Source organism: Nannobrachium achirus, assembly GCF_963921795.1.
Source record: "Nannobrachium achirus genome assembly, chromosome: 12".
Lineage (NCBI taxonomy): Eukaryota > Metazoa > Chordata > Actinopteri > Myctophiformes > Myctophidae > Nannobrachium > Nannobrachium achirus.
The window spans coordinates 8,342,697-8,368,874 of NC_137832.1; the positions used below are offsets into that span (position 1 = coordinate 8,342,697).

At 41.9% G+C, this 26,178-nt stretch overlaps 1 protein-coding gene across 1 annotated transcript; it reads left to right on the forward strand.

Moving 5' to 3' along the window:
• Positions 1–1,602: 1,602 nt before the first annotated feature.
• ccdc125 (coiled-coil domain containing 125) lies at positions 1,603–26,178 on the forward strand. The gene is made up of 13 exons (XM_080738435.1): positions 1,603–1,644; positions 3,094–3,436; positions 5,039–5,097; positions 5,934–6,020; positions 10,248–10,325; positions 12,691–12,776; positions 14,446–14,528; positions 15,392–15,504; positions 16,577–16,681; positions 17,770–17,920; positions 23,430–23,536; positions 23,994–24,389; positions 24,903–26,178. Exons 2-13 carry the CDS (start codon positions 3,094–3,096, stop codon positions 25,227–25,229), a joined length of 1,935 nt encoding a protein of 644 aa, XP_080594561.1. The 5' UTR covers positions 1,603–1,644; the 3' UTR covers positions 25,230–26,178.

The window sequence follows — 26,178 nt, forward strand, 5'->3', positions numbered from 1 at the left end:
CGGAGGCGGATTGTCTCACGTTATCTGGATATGGGAGATCACTGCTTATCCATACGTCTAGAGATATCTGGTGAATTCTTTGAACGCCAACCTGATTTTCTGTAACCAGATGTATCTGTGGGCTGAGATCTCTGATTGCCATGGCTATTCATAATGGGGCACTTATGCTAACTCACTCACAGATCAGCTCTTAACATCCAACATGTTGTTGATATTTATTTTATGTGCATATTTAAGACTTTTTTTTTGTTTGTTTTGTCAAGCTCCCACACAAAAGAACGTTAGAACACTGAAAAAAATCGTATGCTTTTGTTTTGTTTTTTTCCCGAGTGAGGGGACAAAAAGGTTACTTAAATATCCACTTTGAAGGATGTTTTTATTTGTGTGAATTAAAAAAAAGTATTTCGCTTAATTAAATGTTGAGCTTTGTTTTGTCCTCAGTCACAGTGTAATAATGGTGGTTTACACCTTTTAATCTAATATTTGTTTAAGATTAGAGTAGCCAACATAAAGTACACAGTATTTGTAATATTGATGATGAAACGGCTCCCTGTAGTGGCATTGCTGGAAGAACAAATATAGTCTACTTAAAATAACAATAGTTAAAATATGCTTTGTATAGAATCACGTTGGGGCCTGACGCAGTGTGAGCTTGTACAGTAGACTAGCTATTTTTCGAATATACAAAGTATAAAATAGGGCTTAGTTAGTTAGTTAATGCATGTTTGTTAATAGTCTAAATCTACAAAGGAACTTGCAGAAAAATATATATTTTTGTGTGGTAAAAAGTATAGTTGCCTTGTGATGTAGTGGAGCTGTTGGAAAATGGTCATAGGCCTACTCAAGTGAAGTAAAAGTAACTAAAACATGTACTTATGTAGGCTGTAGGGCCAGGCAGCAAGCTACTTGAGTTTGTACTTTCCACCAATGCCTAGTGGCGTGTTTAGGTACTACAGTCTGCATCCCACTGGGTGGGAGGGTTCCTATTCCACTTCGAGTTTGATCAGAGATAACAGATATTTACAATGAATTAATAAGCCGAATATACATTATAATGATTCTCCAATGTGTCATAGAAGTCATCTAATTTCTTCCTCAACTGGGGTTTTGTTTTGCGGTTTGTTCAAAGAAACCAGGCAACGCTGTTTGATTCCTCAGTCCAGTTTGCAGGTAAGCAGCAGCAACACAGCACTAAAGTAGGAATAGGCTACAAGTGCTATCCTTGGCGTCACAACGGAATTAGTGACCTACAGGAAAACGGTGACTCTAGAGGTCGCCTTTGGTTTGTGTTTGAGTTAAACGCGAGTAGACCTACTGATTTTAAACACATGATACTATTTCATTTGGGAAATTCAGGTGACACAGAATTACGAATTAAAGTCTTTATAGGCTTTGTTATTTGTATTACTATTATTGTTTTGCTTCCTTGCAAGACATTTTAGTAAACTCAACAGAATGCGCATAATGTGTGCCACTTTCTTTGTTTCTTTCCCCAGAGTGAGTCATAATAACTATTCCATAAAGTGACTTACAAAACCCAGAGGCTTGGTGATGAGGCTCTGACAAAACCACTACCACTGTTGTAGTAACATAATTCGATAGGTCGCCAATTAGTGTGGAACATACATCACGGATCACCGCAAGGTAAGAAGTGAACACAAACTACAGCAGCTTTCAGTTAAAAACATAATTTAACTGCCATGAATAGATTTCATCACATTTAGAATATAGACAACTTGAATAATTGGCGCTTGCTTGCCATGTTTATTCTCAAACTTATTTTAAAGTCGCTCTTTGAGGCTGTCGCACTTTGTTGTTGACAGATGTTGTAGGATAAGTTGGTCTTTCTTGGCTGATATGACAGCTGTCAAACGGCTCATAAGAGATGAGGCAAAATAAGTGCTATAGCCTAATAGGCCTACTGTAAAGAGATTGTTTTATTTTGATCTATTTTGTTTATTTTTGTAGCCGAATATCAGAACCAGCTGGACAGAACGGAAAAGGACACTTTTATTCATCACAGGTTAAACTTAAGAGGTGTAAAGTCAGTAAACTAATTAAGTAGGCCTACAATTACTGATAATATTATGGGGCTGTTAAGTATGACATCATTTTGTAGGCAGAGGAGAATTTCTGCCCCCAGTTTCCGTTAATCTTTTTACTATTTACACATTTTTCTTCTCTTTGTTGTTGAAAGGAAAGTGTTAGAATTATACTTTAGTCGTTATTTTTGTCTCGGATCTGTTGAAAATAGCGAGGGACAGAAAATGATCTGGGGGCAGATTCTCCTCTGCCTACAAAATGATGTCACGGCTTAAAAGCCCCATACTTTCACTTCTACTCCACTACTACAGACTAGTACTGGGATCCAAAATATTGTAGGCCTACTTTTACTCCTCTACATTTATTTGAAAACTTTAGTTACTTGTTACTTTGCAGATATAGACCTACATTATTATAAAAGATACATAAAACACTTTAGCCCTATTCTGTTACCTTGGCTGTTTGAAAATAGCCGATGTGAGCTTGTAGATCTGCTATTTTCAAACACTTTGCACTTTTACTTTTGGTAAGTACATTTTGATGCCAATACTTTTCTACTTTTACTCAAGTAAATGTTGAATTCTGGACTACTTGCAGCTGAGTATTTCTACAATGCAGTATTAGAATTAGAGAAAGACAGAACGTGACATTTCAATATCTGAGTGGTTGTTTAGGCTAAAACCTGTATAAAACCGTATTAAGGACCAATATTTAAGTAAAATATATATTTTGAAAAGCATGGTGTGGCCCCTTTAAATAGCAGACCTCCAAGCTCACAACAACGCAACTATTTTTGGTGCTTGATACCACAGTGAACTATACATAATCAAGTCAATCCTGGACAAGGCAATTCTCTTGAATGCTGCCTTCAGGTATGGCATGGAAAGGGGGCATTAGCAATTCTTTCACCATAGTAAAAACTGCATCCATGGTCTGGAGAAGGCACTTTTTACAGACGGATAAAAGGGCAGGGGCTCAAGCCCCCTTTGATGTCTGTGTGTGCACGTGACATGAATGAATTCATGTTGAGTGTAACTCTTTTTCTTGCAGATGCAGGGGGACAAGGAAGGCTGGCGGCGCGCCGACTGCGAGGAACACGCCGTGGAGGACGACATGGCGGGCGGGGACCTGGGCGACGGGACGGCCAGCCAGCCCACGCTGCCGTCCGTCAGCCCCGCCGCCGTCGCTCAGAGCTGGAGCCACGCCCACGGCGAGGAGGAGCCGACTCCGCCCACCACCGCGGCGGGACCCCTGAAGCGGGGGAGTCTGCAGGGTAGTGGCAAGGGGGCTCGGACCCCCTTTAGCACCTCCACCTCCTCCATCCTTGGACTGTACAGACCCCTGCCGGAGGGAGAGAGGATTGGCGCCCCCTGGAGGAGACTGACACGCACGCGTAAGATTATGCCTGGTTTTATCCGCAAAGGTTTTCATGTCAAGGGCGCGCAATTTGGAATCGCACCACATTTCCAGGCGGAGCCGCTCGTTTTCATTCACCAGCGTCGGCAGGTTAGCATGTCATGTCACCAGGTTAGCATTCACCAGCGTTGGTTTTACTGAGGTTAGGTTTAGGTGGTCGGAACACCCAGCACCTCTGCGCGGTCCAAAAGGAGCCAATCAGAAGCTTCTGTGAGCGGGGTTTGACTAGAATTGTGGTGCGATTCCAAATAACGCGTCAAGGACAGGTGGAAGAAGTACCCACTACCCACATTCTGTACTCAAGTACCAATAGAGGGTATGCGTGTGACATCGTACCCGGAAGTTATGTGGGAACGCCCATATAGACATAGAAAGGTAGACGCCTCCTTCGGCTCTGGGGCATGTGCATCGCAGGAACTGTGGGAATCAAATCTGCATCGCTTCCGCGTGCACCGCTTTTATGTGCGTCACACATACGCCAATAAAGCTCTGTTGAATTGCCCCGTCCCGGAAAAGACAGGCTGTGATTGGCCAGTAGTCACTTTGACTGGCAGCGCTTAATTACAATAATTTGGGGGCCCACTTGCAGTATCCTCCCAGCCCACCACTGGGCCCCGGCCCACAGGTTGAGAACCTCTGGTGTAGCTGTTCCTACAGTACTTGGACATTGTTGTGGCTGTGATAGTGTGAACACATCACTGCTGGTCAGTGTGTTCTGTGTACTCTGGTTGAGTCACTCTGTTGACTTTGGTGGGAGAGGTGAGAGCAGGAGACTGAAGGCCAAACATCTGTTATACACGCACGCACGCACGCACGCACACACGCACGCGTCTTCTAAGAAGAGATGGAATATCAGCATATACAGCATTGCAGTATATTACTAATCTAATATACCGTATGTGCAAAGGGTTGGACAATATGTCTCAATATTTTTGACCATGTACCTCAATATTGCTACTACTGTGGCAATAATATTGTATTATTTGTTTGATTGATTTATTGAATACTTTATTGACTATTCTTATTAGTACAGGCAGTGCAACAGGTTAAAGGACAACTTTTTTTTTACAACAAGGGTTAATATTTTATATAATTAGAGTAAAGGAAAGATGAGTGTTAAAACGTTTTCATTTACTGCTTTTTATCGTTTCAGCAATTTTCACGATTTTGATTTCAGTGGGTGGGGGCATGCGTACAAGTAGCTAAATATGTCTTTTTAAACATAATAAGCCGGTGATCTTGGGAATGGGCTTATTGTGTCTAAAATACTTATATACAGTATTTAGCTACATGTACTCATGCCCCCACCCACTGAAATCAAAATCATTACATTTGCTAAAACAATAGAAAACAGTGAATGAAAACATTTTAACACTCATCTTTGCTTTTCTCTAATTAAAATCAAAAATATGAACCCTTGTAAAAAAAAGAAAAAAAAAAAAAGTTTGTCCTTTAAAAGGCGTGACACAAAGAGCCTAAGGTTTGTTTCCAAAGGGTCTCACATCACGATATGGATTATAATATTGTTATTGTCCAGTATTGTCTGGTATACTGACATATGTTCTCCATCATCATCTAGAGTCCACGGCTGACCTCTCAAAGGATGAGCTGAGGACAAGACTCCAGGAAGTGACAGAGGTAGCCTATATACGAAAATACAATACAATTTGAAAAAAAGTCATAAAAAACAAGATATCAGCGGAAGAGGGACTGCGTGTGTGCTGCTCATATCCAATAAAACCAGGGTTCCCACCGTCATGAAATTCCTGGAAATATTTTGAAATTAGAAAAATATTTATCCAGTATTGGAAAAGTTTTGGAATGTATCAAGGGTCCTGGAAGGTCCTGGAAAAAAATATCTATGCATTGTCTTTGGTTATTGATTTTGTTAATACCTCTGAAATGACAAATTAAACATGGGCCAAATTGTCAAATATTAGAGGCAGACATTGTGAAAATAGCAGATCTACATGCTCACAACGCCTCGCGTTGCGAGCATGTAGATCTGCTATTTTCACAATAGAACTGTGTTATACAAAATTCCTCAACTCTTAGTGCTCGTCAGGGTGCCGGTCCCCAGTTAAAACATGATTATTTCAGGGGCCACGGCCTGAAAAGGTTGAGAACCACTGGCATACACTACCTGTCTTTGGGCATTGCACATAGGAGGAAGCGGCCTCTTATTGAGCTGAATTATTGTTATATAGTCCTGGAAATTGGGTTAAATATTCTGGAAAGGTTTTGGAAATTAATTGGTAAAAATGTGTGGGAACCCTTTAAAACGTGTATTTTTTATGTTTTTATATCTTGATAATCTTTTTTTTCTTTTTTCTTGTGTATTGTCCTTGTCAAATATCTTAGAAAAATCTAGTTGGAGGCCCAGTTTGACCTCCGAGGAAAAGATGTCAGGTGGATTAATGCTCTGTTTGTCTTGTTCACTGTGGCCTGTGTCCTCGCTGTGTGCATCACTGCAGGAGTCAGAGTTTCTGCGCTGTGAGCTGGAGGTGGCGCGTCGTTACCTGGAGGGCAAATATGAGGCCCTGAAAATACTCCAGGGACAGGTGACCCCACACACACACACGCACGCACGCACGCACACACACACACACACACACACACACACACACACACACACACACACACACACACACACACACACACACACACACACAGTGTATCTGCCCATTAACTAGTTCACAGCCAAATCGCCAAACGTCGCCATTTTGAGGAGGGTGAGGCAGCCAGATCGCCCAACGTCGCCTTGGGGATAATTTTCTGATCATTTTGGTATTTTTTTGACATTTTTTGAGCTATAAATGACCTTTCTAGCTTAATTTTAGTCTAAAGTTACATATTCGAAGGAAGTGACATCATCGATGACGTAACCCGGAAGTCGTTCGGCCATAACATAGAATGGGCCTTTTTACAGCATTGAATGTTGACGTTTTTCTTATCAAACTTTACCATTTTTAGACCGATTTTCATTCGGAAAAAAATGGCTGGACTGACAGATTGGTCACTCAAGAGCAAAAACGAGTGTAAATGGCGTGCGCACGACGTTCGGATCGTGTTTTATAGCTCCCGTTCGGCGGACCGGGAGACATAATGGCCGCCAATGGGCGCCGCCATTATGGGTCTACTGCTGTCCACTCGCTAGTCCAGACTCTAGGAGATTATCGTTGGGCACACTCTAGTGGATAGTACTAGTACTACATTCAACAACAATATGATCCCTGTTGGGTTAGATTAAAGCTAACTTGGAAATTAATAAAATTCCTGGCAGTATAGGCGCACAAGCCTATTGTAAATGGCTGGGAGAGAGTTAAAGCATTGGTTCTCAACCTTTTCCGCAGTGTTGATTTCGTTGACTAAAACTATGACGAAAAATGTTTGTCGACTACGCTTTTTTTCACAGACGAAAACTAAATAAAAACTAAACTATGATGACTAAAACTAAATATATTGACAATTTCGTCAACAAAATAAAAACTAGACTAAAACGTTAGGGAGGGACTAGCGGAGAAGAGAGTCATTTTATGTTTGGTTGCTCTCAGGTGTTACACGCTGAAAATAGCAGATCTACAAGTTCACAACGCGTTGTGAACTTGTAGATCGGCTATTTAAAATCAGTCATTACGATGCCATCAAGGCCTGCCAAAATACATTTTAGTTGACTAAATCAACTGCAGATTTAGTCGCCTAAAATCTTGTGATATTTAGTCGACTAAAACTCGACTAAATTATGACTAAAACTAAATGACATTTTATTCAAAAGACAATGACTAAAACTAAATCAAAAGTTGCTGTCAAAAACAACAATGCTTTTCTGTGACGCACGTGGAAGGCAGCGATGCACGGCTGCACGCGGAATCGATGCAGAATCCCTCGATCCTGCGATGCTTATGCCCCAGAGCCGAAGGAGGCGTCTACCTTCCTATGTCTATGCTATTACCACACATACACCACACATTTAAGATTGAGGCATTTAGCAGACACTCTTAATCCAGAGCGATTTAACAATAAGCAAGGTGCATCAATACAATAAGCAAGGTAATACATCAATACATCAACATTAATACATGACATGCATAGACATATCAATCTAGAGAAAAATGACGTAGGTAGACCAAGCACCTAATTAGTAAAAAAGTTTTATATGAACTTTAAAAAAAGCTATCTAGATTTAATGTATGGTTGTTGGGGAAGGTGAGTGCTACAGTAAGTGCTATGGGCTTAGGTGGAGTCTGAAGAGGTCAGTCTTGTGGCCACGGTGGACGCTAGGGAGTGAGTCTGTTGTTCTAAGTGTGACAGGGAGTTTATTCCACAGTTTGGGGGGCAGGAGGGTGAATGGTCTAGCACAGGGGTCCTCAATAGGCGGACCGCGGTCCATGTCCGGACCGCGAGGCACCGCCGACCGGACCCAGGACGAATTATAGTAAAAATAAAAAAAAAATAAAAAATCGGAAAATATCTCCTCGTTTCCACTTCTCGTTCACTTCATTGCATGCGCTCTGAGACTGTGTGTGTGCGTGTGTGAGAGAGAGAGAGACAACGACGCGCTGATTGGCTGATGCCGGGATACATAGTATTATGGGATGTCCTCTCTATGACGGACTGTGCGTGGAAGCTTTCAGTCAGAGCAGGGCTGCAGCCTGCAACAGTGCAACTAGTTATAAATCAGTGGGTTTCATTCACGCACATCAACATCAACGTGTGAATACGTTTGCAGGATTGTAATCTTCTCTCAGGAGAGTTTGTGGCGACGCGCCACGGCCCGTGACGGCCGCCTCTCTTTCTGCATGGCGAGCTGCACGCAGTACTCGGTACAGTACAGGAGTGAGCCACGAGCCGTTTCGTCAATCGTCACCGACGCGCAACAACTTGTTTTCAGATCGATATTCACGTTGCGACACAAGCATAAATTATTCAAAGATTATCCCAGTTTGTTAAAAGAAACCAGAGCAACTAACACTAGTGCAAAATATCTCTGCTCCACATTGATTTACTACTGTTTTCCTTTCAATGGGTTGTTGTTGTTCTTTAGTCAAGTGAAGTGAGGTCCCCAAATGATTTTGGAGGACTCAGAGACAGAGTCCCCAGGCCAGGCCAGGCCAGATGACAGTGAAGTTATAATTTAAAGACCCTTTTAATAAAGAAAGAAACGGAAAAAGACCATTACTGCATCAACAAACTACAAAAAAAAACTAACATTAGCAAATGTAAAATAATATAAGAAAGGTATCCCTAATGTAAGATTATGAGGGCAAGTGGCCATGACCTGAGGGCAAGTAGAACATGACCTGTACTTGCCAGACGGGCAAGTGCCTCTGAGACCATAGTGTCAACCCCTGGTTGGTACTTTTTTGTATCTTTGCCTACTATATAAGATTGACCGACATAAAAATAAGCGGATATATGTTTATTATTTTATTTTTTTCCCCGGACCCAGACCGGTTTCAAAAAAATATTTGTGGACCTTCAAGATTTGTATTTGAGGACCCCTGGTCTAGCACGAGTAGATTTTTGTCCTGGGGTTTTTAGCGAGGGTTCTGTCAGCATCCCTGTGTTAGCTGATCTAGCTCTCGTAGCTCTCATTGTTGCCAGATTTTGTGAGAGAAAGCAGCCAGGTCTAGGAAAACGAGCCCACGCTTTCCCCTGATTGAACTGTGAAAAAGGAAATGCAACACAATGTACAGTATATTAAAGGAGCTATAGTCAACTTTTTCTATAGACTAGAATATAAACAAAGTGTCGGTCTGACAATGGCCAAAATGATTATTTTATAATTATTTTACGCTTTGTGTGGTAATTTTTTAATAGAAACACATATATGAAGCTTATTCTTTTATAAAATATTTTCGAAACATCATTTTTATTTTAGCATCCGTTTTTCAAGAAAAAGTTGACTATAGCTCCTTTAAGGTCACTGTGACTCACAAGTCAATCACCCCTTTGCATCAGGGTCTAATAATTACCCTCAGTCTGAAGAAGAGCAGTGTTGCTCGAAATGTCACGACATTTATTTGGTGCAATAAAGCACTTTGTTTTTGTTTATTTTTCTAATAATTAACCTGTCAGGGTTTATTCCTCAATAAAGACTGCATCCCTGTTAAGTATACCTTGCTTGGTAGAGAGTGAAAAAAAAGACTGTATCAAGTATGTTATTTACATGTCCATTTGACTAATTATAGAGGGTTTAAGTGATATGCAGTTCGGCAAATAAAAGGTGAACTGATGACAGAGGAAAATTTCACGATGAATTAAATCTCCATGATACGATTATCCTGAGTGTTTTCTTATCACGATAAACGATAATAGCGATTATCGTCCCATCCCTGTTTGACACCACTGGTAGGGCTGTCACGATATGACATTTTACATGACGATCAATTGTCACTCAAATAATTGGCGATTAACGATTTAATTGTGTTTTTGTCGTTGATAATTACATTTCTGTTTGGCTTTTAGACTTTGAAGTTGTACATGGTAGATATGACACATAACCTAAATATACAAAGAAATTACTGACATATTTGACAACTTACTACTTAAAAAATAACTTTGATAGTGGAAATAGCCGATCTACTAGCTCACAACGCGTCGCATCGCGACGCGTTGTGAGCTTGTAGATCTGCTATTTCCACTATTTTGGACATTTTTCAACATTCACGAGTATGACGATTATGACAAAATAATTGCGATAATGTCAAGTAATCACGATTAGACGATTATGTAATAATTGTGACAGCCCTAACCACTAGTACTCTCTATAATGTTGTCCCATGCAGGCCATCCTAGACAAGGCCACCGGTCACACCAAGAGCCTGCTGCAGAAGAGCGAGGAGAGAGCCAAGGCCTTGGAGAAGGTAGGTGATACTCCTGCACCTCCAGGGCTGTTCAAACAAGGGATTGGCTCGTTGTTGACATTAGCATGCCTTCACCAGTCTCTGGCTAACAGCCCTATGGGCTAATGTAACCGTTCGAGTGACAACGTTCTCCAGACACGGTTTACGCCGCAGCGTCATTAGAAGTATGATTCACTGCACTGTTTCAGCTCCAGGGCCCAAAAGAGACATTTTGTGTCTGTACGGCACCTAAGTAAGAAAGTAAGTAGGTCTGTCTGTCTGTAGTATGTTTCTTCACTATACTGTCCATGCCAAACAGAAACAAACTTTACAGTGTTCAGTGATGTTACTAGGTTTTCAATGTAAAGGGTCCCGGGACCCACAGGTGGTCATTCAAATGGGTCCCAGAAAAGTTTTATGAGTCCTCAATATAAAGTTTACGCGCGCAAAATGGCGTCGGACGTCGGTGGAATCAAAACATTGACGTTTCTATCGCCTGTTTAAGACTTTCTACGTGGGTTTTATTTGTGTTAACGTAAGATGCTTTCACCCATGAACAATGGTGGTGTCTGTGGACATTTCTTTTTCTTTTACCGCGACGCGGTAAATTATTTGAACATGGACTCCAATGGAGGCGCATCCCCGGGACCCCAGGACCATGACATGAATGAGTCCCTGGGTGACTTGGATGAGTTTTTGATGCGGGATGCGCACGTAATGACATCGCTGAGTGTTACCGGTATTGCTTCTAAGATCATCTGACTTCCCACACTCACACTGTCTGATATGAACAATAAGGCTATCACACACTTAGCACTCTCAATAACAAATAACACTGAACATCCTCTGCATCACTACTTCCACCTCTTGCCATCAGGGCGAAGATACAGAAACTTGAAGTGGCTCAAGGTTTGGTTCAGCGGGAGCTTTGTCCCCTCAGCTATTGCTGAGGGGCTATTTAACAATCTGCTTAACAATCGGCCCCGTCACTAAGAGGGTTTTCTGTGTATAGTGGGGTACTGATGACCTGTCTTTGTGATATGTTTGTGTTGTTATTATATGGTTATTATGTGTTGTTTCTTGTTAGAACAGACTCGTGAAGACACATTTCCCTTTGGGGACGATGAAGATTATTATTAGGTCAGAGAGGCTTATTGTTGTTATCAGCCAGAGTGCGGGAGTCCATCCCCGTTTCACAATGCGCTGGCGTGGCTAGACCTTTGGGAGATGGAGCACGACACCTACCATCAGCTCCCAGTACTTACTGCACAACTTACCGTGCTACTCATACGCTGAGTTGATTCAATATTCAATATCTATTTGATATGCCCTCTCACCTATTGAACTTCAAACTCCATTTAAACCATCTTTGATCAATTGAAAACAAATCATCCTTGGTTCCGGTGACCTAGCTTCCTTATTCTGGGCCGAATGTTTGGTGAAAATAGCAGATCTACAAGCTCACAACGCGTCACGTTGCTGTGCACGGTGAGCTTGTAGATCGGCTATTTTCTGCGTAGACATTGGTAGAGGAAAGAGAGGCAGACCTACCGTAGTAGAGCTTTGGGGGACCTCGGGTCAATTAAGTTTATAGGGTTTATAAGTGGTTCAATGTCTGAAGTTAGAAAAAGTTTAGAAGGTTAAATAAAATACGAAAGATGACCTTAAATGTAGGTAAAATCGCTTCTTTAACCCATTTAGGCCTAGAATTATTGAATGCTTTAACTATTGAAAAATAGCAGATATACAAGCTCACAGCGCGGCACCGAGTGCCGCACTGCGAGCTTGTGGATCTGCTATTTTTGAAAAAGTTGTGAAAATGTGTGCAAATCTTTGAATATATGTATTTTTAAAGCGAACGTTTGTAACTCAAATTTTGCTTCTGGGGGTGGTCCCTGGAACTAAATATTTTGAGATGGGGGTCCGCGGCCAAATAAATATCAGTTTGGGTGTCCTTCACATGAAAAGGTTTGAGAACCACTGACATAGTAGTCTCTCAAGAACAGACTAACTGAGCTCCAGTTAAGTGAAAAGGACCTTTTCTTTGACGATGGCTGGCCAGATTGCTGACATAGAAACATAGGGTTTTCAAAAAACCTTAGAAGGATTCAAAAGACACTTATAGAATCGGGTGAAAATTCTAATTTTCACAATTTAAAAAAAATAGCAGATCTACAAGCTTGCAGCGCGGCACTTGGTGCCGCGCTGTGAGCTTGTATATCTGCTATTTTTCAATAGTTAAAGCATAAAATAATGATACACAATAATGTGTACCCGTTCTAAATGGATAGGTAAAATCACTTACAGCTCCTTTAATGGATATTCCAAAAGAAAGCTTCAGAAAGCGTTGCTCTATCACATTCATTTGACTTGCCTCCCCTTCTAGGAAGTGAATGGCTTGCAGTGGGAGGTGACCTTCAACCAGGTGCAGCTGAAGAACCTGGAGCAGTCCTGGCAGCAGAAATATGACAGGTGGGGATTTATTTACTCTCTTGTCACCTTTATCTTTTACATTTTGTATCCCACAATTTTGTAACCCATTCTTCACCTAGTGCCAATTGCCTAAGCTGTAATCCTGTAGCGTCATACTGCGTTCACTCACTCATTCCTTCCTTCCCCAGTATAACGTCTGGCCTTCCGGGTATAGGCAGCGAGTATCCTGATTCTTTTCTGATCGGGGCCAGTCAGTGACTGCTGTCCGCACAACAAACGTAGTCTTCCTGACAACAAGTGAAAAGCTTCCCCCGGTCCATGTGTAGATTGTGACGTAGATGCTTGCTGCAGCATTTTCAAAACAACAATGGCTGCCCTCGATGCAACAAGTGTAACAGTTAACGCTGAAACGATAAAACGAGCAATAAGTGAAGTTATTTCAGAGTTGGAATCAATTACAACAATTAAAAAGGAAAGGGAGTTCATCGGCCGAAAAGACGTGTTTGTTTGCCGTTCTTTCGACTGGCTGAGAGATGTTTTGCAAGCTGCCTATAGGCCGAATGACAGACGTTATACTGGGGAAGGAACGAGTGAGTGAACGCAGTATGACGTCGGGCCCCGCCAGGCTAGTAATCCTGGGCTCTGCTCTCCCTCTGCCAACCTGGGGAGAGCCCCGAACTGATCATGCTTCCTTCAGTGCATGAGTGAGTGAGCAGGCCGCTTCTTATCAACCGGCAGGGGGGAGGCAGTATAGAGACCAGGATTACTGCATGTTTTTTTTTTGTGAGGGTACCTACCCAAGGGGACACGCGGAGAACATGCAAACCCCACACAGAATGGCACTTTCGCCAACCCCAGCTAGGGAATGGGCACTGATGACACGGAGTAGAGAACACGCCACTACACAACACTCCATTTAAGTGATGCGGTTTTGGCCAGACTTTATACTTGATTTTATTACCGTAGTAAACATTTTTATTAATACTTTATGGTTTCAATATTTTTAGTTTGTTTTTAACTCTTTTACTGCTTCAGACGTTCCCGTTCGCCCCAATTTTGACCCAAGCGCGCTGCCAATACGGCTCATTCTTTTTACCTTGTCTGATGACTGTAAGCTTAGCTGATGAGGGGTCGCGCCGCCGTGTACAGTAAAAACATCTCCCGTAACACTGCTCTCAAAAATCCACCGCACGTAAGTAATCACTCCCAAATCACTTCCTGGCTGTTTTCTGCGGATCTGATCTAGAAATGCATTTCTATGCTCTGAATGGATGGCAAGCGGAGCGGCCCAATTCACATTCATTCTTTGCATAAGGCTGCCCTCTGCCGCCAGCTTGGCTAAAGTACACATGTAATAGGTTATCTTTTCATTTCATCTTATCATTTTCTATAACATTGCAAAGGTAAGCTGCTTTTTGCTGGCACCAGCCCCAATAAATAAATAATAAATCTGGCAGTTGAACTGTTAATTATAATGATATACGTTTAATAACGTATTATGGTCCCATTCATTTTTAAATCAATAATACAATTAGGGTACAGTATGCTTCCTAGGGCTCCTACTGGATCGGAAGTTCCAAGACGGCGTATTTGAATTAGCAGAGAAAGTGGCTTCAAAACGGCTCTGTAGAAACCTTCTTCCATCTATATATGTTTTTGTGTGCGTGTGTGCGTGTGCGTGTGGGTGTGCGTGTGCGTGTGTGTGTAGGGTGTGCACAGAGAACAGGACTTTGAGTGACAGTCTCGGGGGGAGAGTGAGGGAGGTGCAGGAGCTGAGAGCAGAGAATGCGGGTAAGTTCCATTACATTACAATACATACTGTATTGTACATATTGTCACTGTCGGATGTAATCCTCCAAAACGGTTACTTTTATGAAGATTTGTAGATCAGCAATTTTTAAAACATTTTGACATGAAATTACAAGCATTGTTAACAATCTTCTCTTTTGGGGGTCCCTGACGCAAATTATTTTCAGAAGGAGGTCATCATGGCCAAATACGTTATGAATTTGGGGGTCCTTGACATGAAAATGTTTGAGAGCCACTGATCTAAAGGTGTGTGTGCGTGCGTGCGTGCGTGCGTGCGCGTGAACTCAGACATCTTCGCATCTTTGCCACCTAATACACCAGATGTTGTTGTGGTTGATGAAGAGTCCAGGGAAGTGTCTGCATTAGAGATAGCAGCAACTTTGATCCTAGCCTAGAGGAAGCTTTCATGACCACCGACCACGGCCATTAAATACCAACAACTTCTACATACACTGTGCCATCTCAGAGCTGGGCTACAGGTGGAGACTATTTTTTTGATTTTTGGCAGCCTAGGGCTGGTTGTTCGAGGGTTTCAACAACTCGGGATGCCCAAAAAGTTAAACAAAAAAGTATTGTGCCGTGTCGGCTATAATCGGCAGCCGCCACATATGGCGGAGACGCTGCTACTTACAGTATACTGTACCCACCGACATGCCATTGTATCATGAAGACATTTTGTAAATGTAACTTTACTGCACCTATAATATTTGCGTCCTTGTTTGCATTTAATTTGTGTGGACATAAACAAATGTTTAAAGTGTGTGTGTGTGTGTGTGTGTGTGTGTGTGTGTGTGTGTGTGTGTGTGTGTGTGTGTGTGTGTGTGTGTGTGTGTGTGTGTGTGTAGCTCTGAACCAGCAGTGTGTGGAGCTGGTGTCCATGCTGAGTGTCAGGGAGCAGAAGGCCTTCCAGGGCACCAAGCCTCCGTGTGGCCGAGGTCAAGAGGTCACCGTCCTGGAGGTGTGTGTGTGACACACACACATCACTACTAAATGAACCACTTATGTGACCTTAGTGGCTTTAGAGAGGGGGGGGGGGAGAGAGAGAGAGAGAGAGAGAGAGAGAGAGAGAAGATTGCAAATGTATAAGCATACAATGCGTGGCAGTGCAACGATTTGTGTGCTTATAGGTTGGCTAAAATCTGTTACATTTGTTCATAGTGATTATCTTTATCACATCATTTTGTTTGAATGGTCCTGAAAGTGAATGCGAAACCATAATTGACTGAATCATTTCTATAGAGGATAATCGATATTTGCAGAGCTAATTCAGCCACTTAAATTGTATCTGGGAAAAACCTTCACGTACAATTGCAGATAGAAAACTAACAGACAGAAGATGCTTTGGCTATTTTCTGCAAAGTTATTTAACGTAGAGCCAAAAGAACTCTACTCACCATAATGGGATTCAACCCATTTAGGCCTAGAAGAATTATTGAATGCTTTAAACAGTGAAAAATAGCAGATATACAAGCTCACAGCGCGGCACCGAGTGCCGCGCTGCGAGCTTGTAGATCTGCTATTTTTGAAAAAGTCGTGAAAATGTGTGCAAATCTTTGAATATTATGTATTTTCAAAGCGAAGGTTTGTGACTCAAATTTTGCTTCTGGGGGGTCCCTGGAACTAAATATTGAGATGCGGGTCCGTGGCCAAATAAATACAATTTTCAGGGTCCTTCACATGAAAAGGTTTGAGAACCACTGACATATAGTAGTCTCTCAAGAACAGACTAACTGAGCTCCAGTTAAGTGAAAAGGACCCTTTCTTTGACGATGGCTGGCTAGATTGCTGACATAGAAACACAGGTTTTTCAAAAAATCTTTGAAGGATTCAAAAGACACTTATAGAATCGGGTCAAAATCCAAATTTTCACGATTTTTCAAAAATAGCAGATCTACAAGCTTGTTGCTGTGAGCTTGTAGATCTGCTATTTTTCAATAGTTAAAGCATAAAATAATGATACACAATAATGTGTACCCATTCTAAATGGGTTAAGTGGCTAACGCTGTGTGTCCTCTGACTGTCCCTCTCAGCTGGGTGTCCTGGGGGCGTGTCAGTGTCCCGGGACTAGAGAGCCGTGCCCGTGTGCCCGCACCGCCGCTTCCAGCAGGAAACAACTCCTCCAGCTCCGACACGAGGTACTGCACTGGCCTAGACCACTGGTTCCCAACCTCTTCAGCCCGCGGAAATTCCATAAATTAGAAAACAAATGTTTAAGGAGTAGTGAAAATAGCCGATCTACAAGCTATTCTCCTGAATGCTGCCTTCGGGTATGGCATGGAAACGGGGGCATTTGCAATTCTTTCACAAGAGTGAAAGTTGCTGGAGAGGTCAGGGTTTTTATTTATTTTTTATGGACAGGTAAAAGGGCTTTAATACCACGTGCCACACAGGGGGTGTAAGTGAGTACGTTTTGATATGGTTTTGTTTAAAAAAGAAAGAGAGGAAAAAAGGTTGTATAGATCAGATCACAATGTTGGCATTTCTGGGTAGAATGTCTACAGATGCTTTAAAATAGTGTGTCTAGTTTTCCAACCTATGTGGATTTTTATAATAAGGGGATTTTATAAGATATTTGACCAATCTGCGAAGTAAATCGTTACCAAGAAATGTCTTCACCAATGTGTTTCTAAAGGTGTGTAATAATATGTACTAAAAGGTTGAAATTCAACTCCCGGGGGAACCTCATAAAAAAACTGATTTGTGTTTGTGTTCCATTAACTTTTACTATACAGGAAACATACTATACAAAAAATAAATCTGCCTTAAGTAACACGTGAGGGGTCAAACTAGGGGTTTTTCATGATGCTGAATCCATTGCAAGCATTTGTTTTGCACGAAAAACATTCATTGGGCTAAAAACGGCCCCACAAATTGATGGTTTAGTGATGAGTCATCACTTTTCACCATTTTGTGGGGGCCATTTGTTGCCCCTGTTGGGCAACCACACTAATAATATATTATATCACGCTGCCTGCATTATCTACACGTAAATACATTTGTGGTTGTGGTGATGTCATGTGAAGTGTTCATTTATTCATTGATAACTTGGAGTGTAATGGACCCTTTCTGGCTCATTTGGTCACATTTGTACACTCTCAGAGTTAAATTAAAGTGGGTGGAAGTGATATGGATAGTTCTATATTCTGTGTGTGTGTGTGTGTGTGTGTGTGTGTGTGTGTGTGTGTGTGTGTGTGTGTGTGTGTGTGTGTGTGTGTGTGTGTAGGTAGACTCTCAGCGCAGGAGGAGAGACGAGGCTCTGATGATGGCCGACGCCTTCCGCATCGCCTTCGAGCAGCAGCTCAGGAAGCGCAGCGACCACTTCCTGCTCCTGGCCGACGCCCACAGGATCAAGTCCCGCCCACGCAAATCAGAAGGCAAGTCTGACCTCAGTCCTGTGAGTGTAAGGCAGGGGTTCTCAACTGATTTTGACCCAAGGACCACCATCATGACTACAGTACGAGCAAACTGGGGACCACCACTATTGTGTTGGTGGGTCCATCATAAGCCATGTTTCCATAAACGTATTCGAATTAGGGAAGCGAATTATCAGAAATGCCTATTAAGACAACGCAAATTTAGCCTGTTTCCAACTGATGAAATGCGAATCTTGGCAGATCCAGCCTGGGTCCGTCTGACCGACGTGCTGTAAACACTTTACAGCACGTGCTGATTTTTTCACTGCTGTGACTTGCTGCATACTCATCCCGACCCAGAGCCGGTCGCGACGCACCGTCGCGGAGAAAGTGCGCCCGGCGGGGGCACAGAGCAAGCGACACCGGCTGGGGCGCCCCGAGGGGCGTCCCCGAGGGGCGTCCCCGAGCCGAGGCGGCCGCCCCGCCGCCGGGTTGAGTCCTCCGGGCCGACTGCATCCTGCAGCGTCGCAGATGCGAGCTGCTGTGAGCTTGTAGATCGGCCACTTTTGGCACGCGCAACACGGTGTGATGACGAAGGGTCACTCCGTGTGTAACAACCGGTTTGTTTTGTGGGCTAACGTTATACAATGGATGTTAATTAAGCGGCGGGGGAAAGTGTTATAGGAGGACTATATGGACCCAGAACATCATAATGTATTCGCATTTATTATAATGAAAGTTTATTCGTATTTTGAAGTGTTTCCATAAAAAGATTTTGCGAATAAGCCTTAGAGGCTTTATGGAAAAGCCACTATAGACATGCACTCACTTTAGAATGAATTCTTCCACATTTGTTTCAGGTTTCCCCCAGCAGTAGCAAACAGACGGACCTTTGACCACACAGGGTCTTCCTCAGCGTGTATCTCAACGATACAGATACACGCTGTGAAGTATCCATCATAGACCCACCTGCAGTGCTTAAAACCCATTTAGAGCCCGGACATGAAAGGGTTAAGTTGTCCAGAGTGCCCGCATTTTGTCACGTTCGGGCCACTCTCTTATTCCCACTTGACGATGTTCAAGATTCACCCGTGACTAGGCTTGTCACGATACTGGATTTCTAACTTTGATACGATATTTCGAAAAATTTCGATACTCGATACCATTTTCGATACCACTCAACCACAGCGACTTTAGTGCAAAAATGTTTATTTTTATTTAAAGAAAAATACAGAACTTCTTGAGGTGGATGGTAGTGCACCTTTTAACTCATTCCCCGCCTCCCCCGATAGTCCCGAGAAAATCCCAATGTCGCTCCCCGCCAGGCCCGATAGTCCCGAGAATTAGCTTTTATATAATGTAATGTTTAATTACATTCTCCCCCTGCTCGTGACAAATTCTGAGCCTTTTATCTTAAAGGGAACCTAAAATATCACACATCAAAGTAAGTGTGTTTGAAAAAAAGACTGTAATAATGTACAAATTGCAATACAAATGTATAAATCTCCCCAACCACAGTTAATTGGCAAAAGACGCATTTGAGCTCAAAAGGCTGGCAGCCGAAAAAAAAGAGAAGAAAAAAACAGCTGTGTGTGTGTGTGTGTGTGTGTGTGTGTGTGTGTGTGTGTGTGTGTGTGTGTGTGTGCACATCTCTTAGCTGGCTGGTGGTCCACGACCACTGTCTGTTTCAGTGGTCCCCCTGTCCTAATCAGCACACAGTCCCATAAAGAAATAGTGCTATCAGAGTCTCTGATTCAGAGATCTGTCTCTCTCTCTCTCTCTCTCTCAAGACACAAAAAAATTATCGCCAATTCGCCATATAAATGCTTCTAAAACATACCTGAGAATGATGATGGTTGATTAGTATCCACAGGTTACTGTATAATCCATATATCCAGGCTATAATATATTGTTTTGTAATGGTCCACAAGCAGCCAAGCAGGCCATTGTCAACAGGCGGTCCTTTGCAAAAGGGGGTCCCTGGGGGGTCCGCGGGCTCAACGCTTCGCTCAGCAGAGCAGTGGGAACACGATAATCAACTCTTACAAAATCAATCAATAAAACTGCCCGATTACATAAAGTTCACACGACGCGATCCAGTTGATTCAGAGACAAGTGAAGTGGTCCCTGAAAGGGGGTCCGTCCTCTCACTACCCTGCCTGGTCTCCAGCCAACACTTCTCAAGGGTGGTGGTCGTGGACCACCACCAAAACTCCCACGCTCCCCCACCACGCTCCTCCAAAAAAGCAAGAGATCAACTAGTGTTGATTACTAACGAGCAAAGACGCAGAGGAGCTGTTTAGCAGGGCAGTGCAGAGGATTTTTTTAGGGGCAGGGGGAGACATTTTTCTAACATGTCCTAGAATGTGAAAATAGCAGATCTACAAGCTCTACAAGCTCTCAATGTGTCACAGAGCGATGTGTTGAGCTTGTAGAGCTTGTAGATCTGCTATTTTCACATTCTAGGACATGTTAGAAAAAAGACTCATGCCCCCTTTGATGTCTATTTGTGTGTGTGCACCTGTACAGATCAAAACCCATCCGAGACCGAAAACAGACACATAGAGACAGAGAGAAAGCGCCCCCAAGTGGGGGCTCACATAAATGCTCACATAAATACTGCAATATACAGTAGTATATATGTGAAATTGCTGAGTGTATGGTCAGACATAGCCAATAAAAATATGTTTCTCTGCATTTTTCTAAACAGAAAATTAAAAAAAAAAGAAATCCTATTACATAATTACATTAGTACACTTATCTGATAATGCCTGAAGCCATAAAGACAAATATCAAGTGAGTTATCCACTTGAAAAGCGATCGATCACAAAAAGGTCAATATTTCCAGTTGTTTCAATTATAGCTGGATTTTGGTCAAAAATGGCTATTTTGAGATGGCTGCAACTATAGAAAAAAAAGCTTTTTATTTATTTGTTTTATTTTTTGGTGAGACTAGAGGTGGTCCTGTTTCAATTCAGGTCCTGTATGACACAAAATACAGAATACAGAATTTAGGAAAAATGTCAATATAAAAAAAATATATCAATTTTTTCATTAAACAAAATGGCAGGGGAGCCAAACAGTCAATGTTAAAATGGCGGCCAATGAGTTAAAGGCCTGCCTTTGATGTTTCCACATTCTAAGTACAAATAGGCCTCTAGAATAACTTGGAATAAGCCAAAGTAGGAAGGATACACATAAAAATAACGTTGGTGTAAACCAACGACCGAGGTCAAAACTGAGTATCTATATTATCGATACTATGGAAAAGTCAAATTGAAAATTGATACTACAGTATATTCAAAATCGATACTTTTCGATAAATCGATATTTTTGACAACACTACACGTGACTAGTTCCGGTCCAGAACGTAAACAAAGATCTAAGATGGATGCCTTCATGCTTGTGCTATTTTAGCGAGAATCCAATGCCATCCTTGGCATCAAAAGTCTTTTTTTTTTAGAAAATGGACTGTAAAGATGAGAAAGACCATTGTTTTCTATGGGATGGGATCACTATTGCGTGCGCCAGTGCGCCTGGACATGCGATGGAAACGAATCGCGGACTTCACCAGTGCCACAGTGATAGACGGACCCAAGGTGAGCCCACGGCCACGCCAGCTTTACTGTATATACAGTATATTTCGCGCGACATCCCGGGATGGGCACTCCGGACATCTTTTAATATTTCGCGAGACATCGCGGGATGGGCACTAAATGAGTTAATTTGTGCCTGATCCCGGGCTGCACGCATAAACTGTCGAGCCGGCAACAATGTACTGGGTATTTATCTTTTTTACCTGAATTCACGCACCCAGAGATGGGCAGTATTTGAAATACATGTATTTGAAATACTTTTTATTATTTTGGCTGGGATGGAAAAAATTGGATGTAATTTGTATCAAAATACTTCCAGGTCTAGTATAAATACAAAATACTTTTTCAATGTCATTTTATTCTCAAATGGACATATTTTAAACATTCACAAAGGTTTAAACTGTACATTTAGGCTGCCTGCTCCAAAGACAAACACCATAGTATGGTCAATTTATTCTTAGAAATCTAGGAGGCAATTAATTTATTACTTGGCAATCAATCTATAAAATTACTAATCATTGCATCAATTTTTATAAAATGTATTCCATGTATTTTCAAAATACAAAATACGTTCTCAGGCCTGTATTTATATTTTGTATTTTGATACATTTTTTAACCCAGTGTTTGTATTTTGTATCAAAATACTTTTCAATGTATTTTCGCCCATCTCTGCACGCACCCAGTATAACATCAGCAGCAACATTTGGCACATGTGGCTCATCGGAACACTGGTAGACAATCTATCAATTTGGAATGATCAATCTGAATAACTGGATTATTAAAAATGCATAACATTTTGTATAGCTGCTGCTGCATGTATTGCAATAACAATGTGTGGTTGACACAGAATCACGAGACACACCTTTGGACTCGTCACACGACACGCCAGTGTAGCCAAACTATATTAAAATGACTACTGTGTGCTGTTGAGATAAGATACGACTGTGTTGATCCCGAGGCGATGCTTGTTTCAGTTGTCTGACTAAATAGAGAGGCAACATGCAGAGAAAGGAGGGTCAATACAAAAGCAATGCAAAATGACAGATGCCAACAGTGGTGCCACAGCACCCTCTGCTGGACATATGTGTGGAGAAGGTGACATACCAGCACTAAATCAGACAGTCAGGCTCATTACAGCATGAATGAGGAACACACTAGCCACCTTTTACCAAGAAAATGTATTGTCTGGAGCTGTGTTTCTGCAAGTATTTATATTTCATGGACCCCCAGCTTGATATGCATTAGGCCACGGACCCCCATAACTCAGAGCGTATACAAATGGAACCAAAAAAAACAATCGTAAGGGTCCATTTGTACACTCTCGGAGTTACAGAACTGTAATGGTCTGTTTGTTTCCGAACTATCAATGGTTTAGCCCCAGACTCCTGGTTTAGATTCAGTTTGAGAACCACGCACCGGTCAAGCCCGCCTTTTCTTCTGGGGAAACACAGAAACAGAAAGAAAATAAATGTTTTTTCCCTCCACGCCAATCTTTCTTTGCTGAAAATACCTGATCAGACAAGTTAACAACACGTTATGAGCTTGCAGATCTGCTATTTTTAACAAAGTGTAATGGTCCCTGACTGACCAACCAGCAGGCTCTATCTGCCTTGTCCCGCCCTGGTTCCGCCTTTTTTATGTTTACTAAAACATCAATTGTGGATAAATAAAAACATTTAAAAACATTACTATACTGCCACTGAGCAGCTCCATTTTACTGAAACCAAGTTTGAAATTAGAATTGAACTCACAGAATAACAATACGAAGCAACTGAATTAAAATGGTAGTGGATGGAGTGCCCCACCAAGTGTCCCACCAAGACACGGCAACCAATGGGTGTGAAGAGGGGCGGGACAACGGGCGGGACTTGACATAGGGTGAATTGTACTCTGAATTGAAATGAAGGTTACAATGAGCGTCCTTTGCATTCCAGGCGCCAACAGGAGTGTAGTCCAGAAGTTCCGAGAGCTGTTGCCCTCCAGCACCGAGCTCCAGATGTCTGATGACCCGGCAGACATTCTGCACAAGCTTCTGGACCTGGTATGGATTTTGAACGTCTTTTCTTTCACTGAGGCTTCTTAGGGATATAAACCCTCACTGGGCTGGTTCCGACAGCATGCCATTCAGACCTACTTACTTGCATCCACACGACTGTCGCCAAGTTTTTGGTCAATATGGATATGGCATTGTGGGGCATTGTGTAGGTTGGTTTAATACAGTAGTCCCATCCTTACTTACCACCAGCACAATGTTTCTCAACCTTTTCAGGCAGCAACCACCCCAACATAATCATATGTTTTGTTGGAGAGATTTGGTGTAGACTGAAAAAAAAAAGAAAAAAAAAAAAATAGGTCCAAGTGTAAGTGGTTAAACAAAGTATTTTATTGCTCATTGCTCGAATAATTAACTTTGTACATCAGAATCTTCGTTTCTTTGGCATAATTTGACTGAAGCGAAACCTATTTTTTTTTTTGTTTGTTTGTTTGTCTTCATGTAGCTCAATGACAAAGAGGAGGCTCTGGCCCATCAGAGGAAGGTCAGCTTGATGCTCGCCCGCAGCACTGAGGAGCTGGAGAGGAGACTGCAACCCCAGGACCTCCACCGCACTGAGGAGCTGGAGAGGAGACTGCAACCCCAGGACCTCCACCGCACTGAGGAGCTGGAGAGAAGACTGCAACCCCAGGACCTCCACTGTACTGAGGAGCTGGAGAGGAGACTGCAACCCCAGGACCACGACCACCACTGCAATCCTCCACCCAACACGTTCGAAACTCATCTACACCGCAAGCCTCAGCCCAACGCGTCTGAAACTCATCTACACCGCAAGCCTCAGCCCAACGCGTCTGAAACTCATCTACACCGCAAGCCTCAGCCCAACGCGTCTGAAACCAAGGTTATAAAATAGTTTTGCAAGTTTGTATTTGGATTTCGCTTTTGATTATTAGTTTGCTTATTTATTATGTGAAAAGGCTTCATTTCATGATTAATTTTTTGTTAGTTTTAATGTTAGTTTTATTTTTTATTTTCTATTTCTTCTATTATCAATAATATTGTAAAATGAGGTATTGGAAAAAGGTCAGAAAAATAGGCTAAAATAGATCTACAAACTCAGCTACAGCTCAACGCATCGCCTCGACACATCACTATACTTTTACATTTATTTAGAACAGCGCATAACACTAAAATAGTGGAGGATAGATTTCATATTCACTCAAAATATTAGGCTTACGTACAGTATATAACTATGAAAAACTGACAAAGACTAAAACTAAGGATGTTTTCTCTGTGATTTTAGTTTGTATTAGTTTTGTTTTAGTACAGTTCCAGTTAATAAAATGTTTTCTTTACTAGTTACTAGTCATGATTTTGTTATTTTTACTAACTATAATAGCCTTGTCATATACAGGAGTGTCTACACTGCAAGCCTCCACCCAATGTGTCTGAAGCTCAACTACACTGCAAGCCTCCACCCAATGTGTCTGAAGCTCATCTACAGGAGTGTCCACACTGTAAACCTCAGCCCAATGCGTCCGAAGCTCATCTACAAGAACATCTTCACTTCAAGCCCGAGCCCCCAGAGACAACATGTGATTCCAGGTATCAGCGACAAGACCCATCATGTTCTGAGTCAAAACAGCAGCAGCAACAGCAGTCCATAGCAGCCTCCGTCCCAAAGCCTCTCCAACCTGGAAAGAACTGTGCTTGTGGGAATACCAGAGATGCACCGTATTGACACCTTGGCAGAAACTAATTTCATGGTCAGTTTGATTTGATACAGGCGCAAATAGGTTCCAGTAGGGCAGTGGTTCTCGTTTTTATATCGATGACACCCAAATTCATATTTATTTGAACATATTTGGTGCCATGTCATAGGTTTTACACATTTTAACACCACAAATCTTGTATGAGAGAGTTTAAAAAATATACCCTACTTGTCAAAAGTTAGGACACAGCTCTCATTCAATGTGTGTGAGAGAAGCTGTCCAAACCTTTTGAATGGTAGGGTATATAAAAATATATATGTTATACTGTAACGGTGATTCTGGGTGCGAATGCATAATTCTATTATGCGAAACAACGCATTATTATTGCCTGATTAATTAGACCTACTGAACATGGATCTGTCCCATTTCCCATATTCCCTCCTGATTGGCTACGATTGATTGCCTTCTAAAGTTTGTGTATGCTACGTGACGGTCGCTTATCTCCCGATTAGGGAGTCTTACTGGTACTTTAATGTATTTACATTATTTCTGACCATTCTATTTTCTGAAGTTGAGATTGTATTATTGTTCCAAGAACATGAGCAGTAGCCTATGTTTATTTGTGAGGTCAGATATTGAATGATGTTAGAAATTACTGTCTGGATCGATACTTCTTAAAAGACTTCGTATAATAGACCTTCTGAGTAGCTTTATCTGCAAATCATGTGTGCTTGTTGTTGTAATTTATTTGTATTTTTTGATACTTATGACTTTCACTCCCCTACATTTCAAAAACAAATATTGACTCTGCTACATTTCTGGGAAGGGAAAGGGTACAGTACATTATGAATTAATGACTTAAAGGGGAAGACCACCCATTTTCAATATTGAACTATGTCATTAATATACCTTAGAGGAGTTGTGTGGAAATAATAAAAAAGTTCCCCCTCTTCTGTGTTGCCGAGAACTGAAGGATTG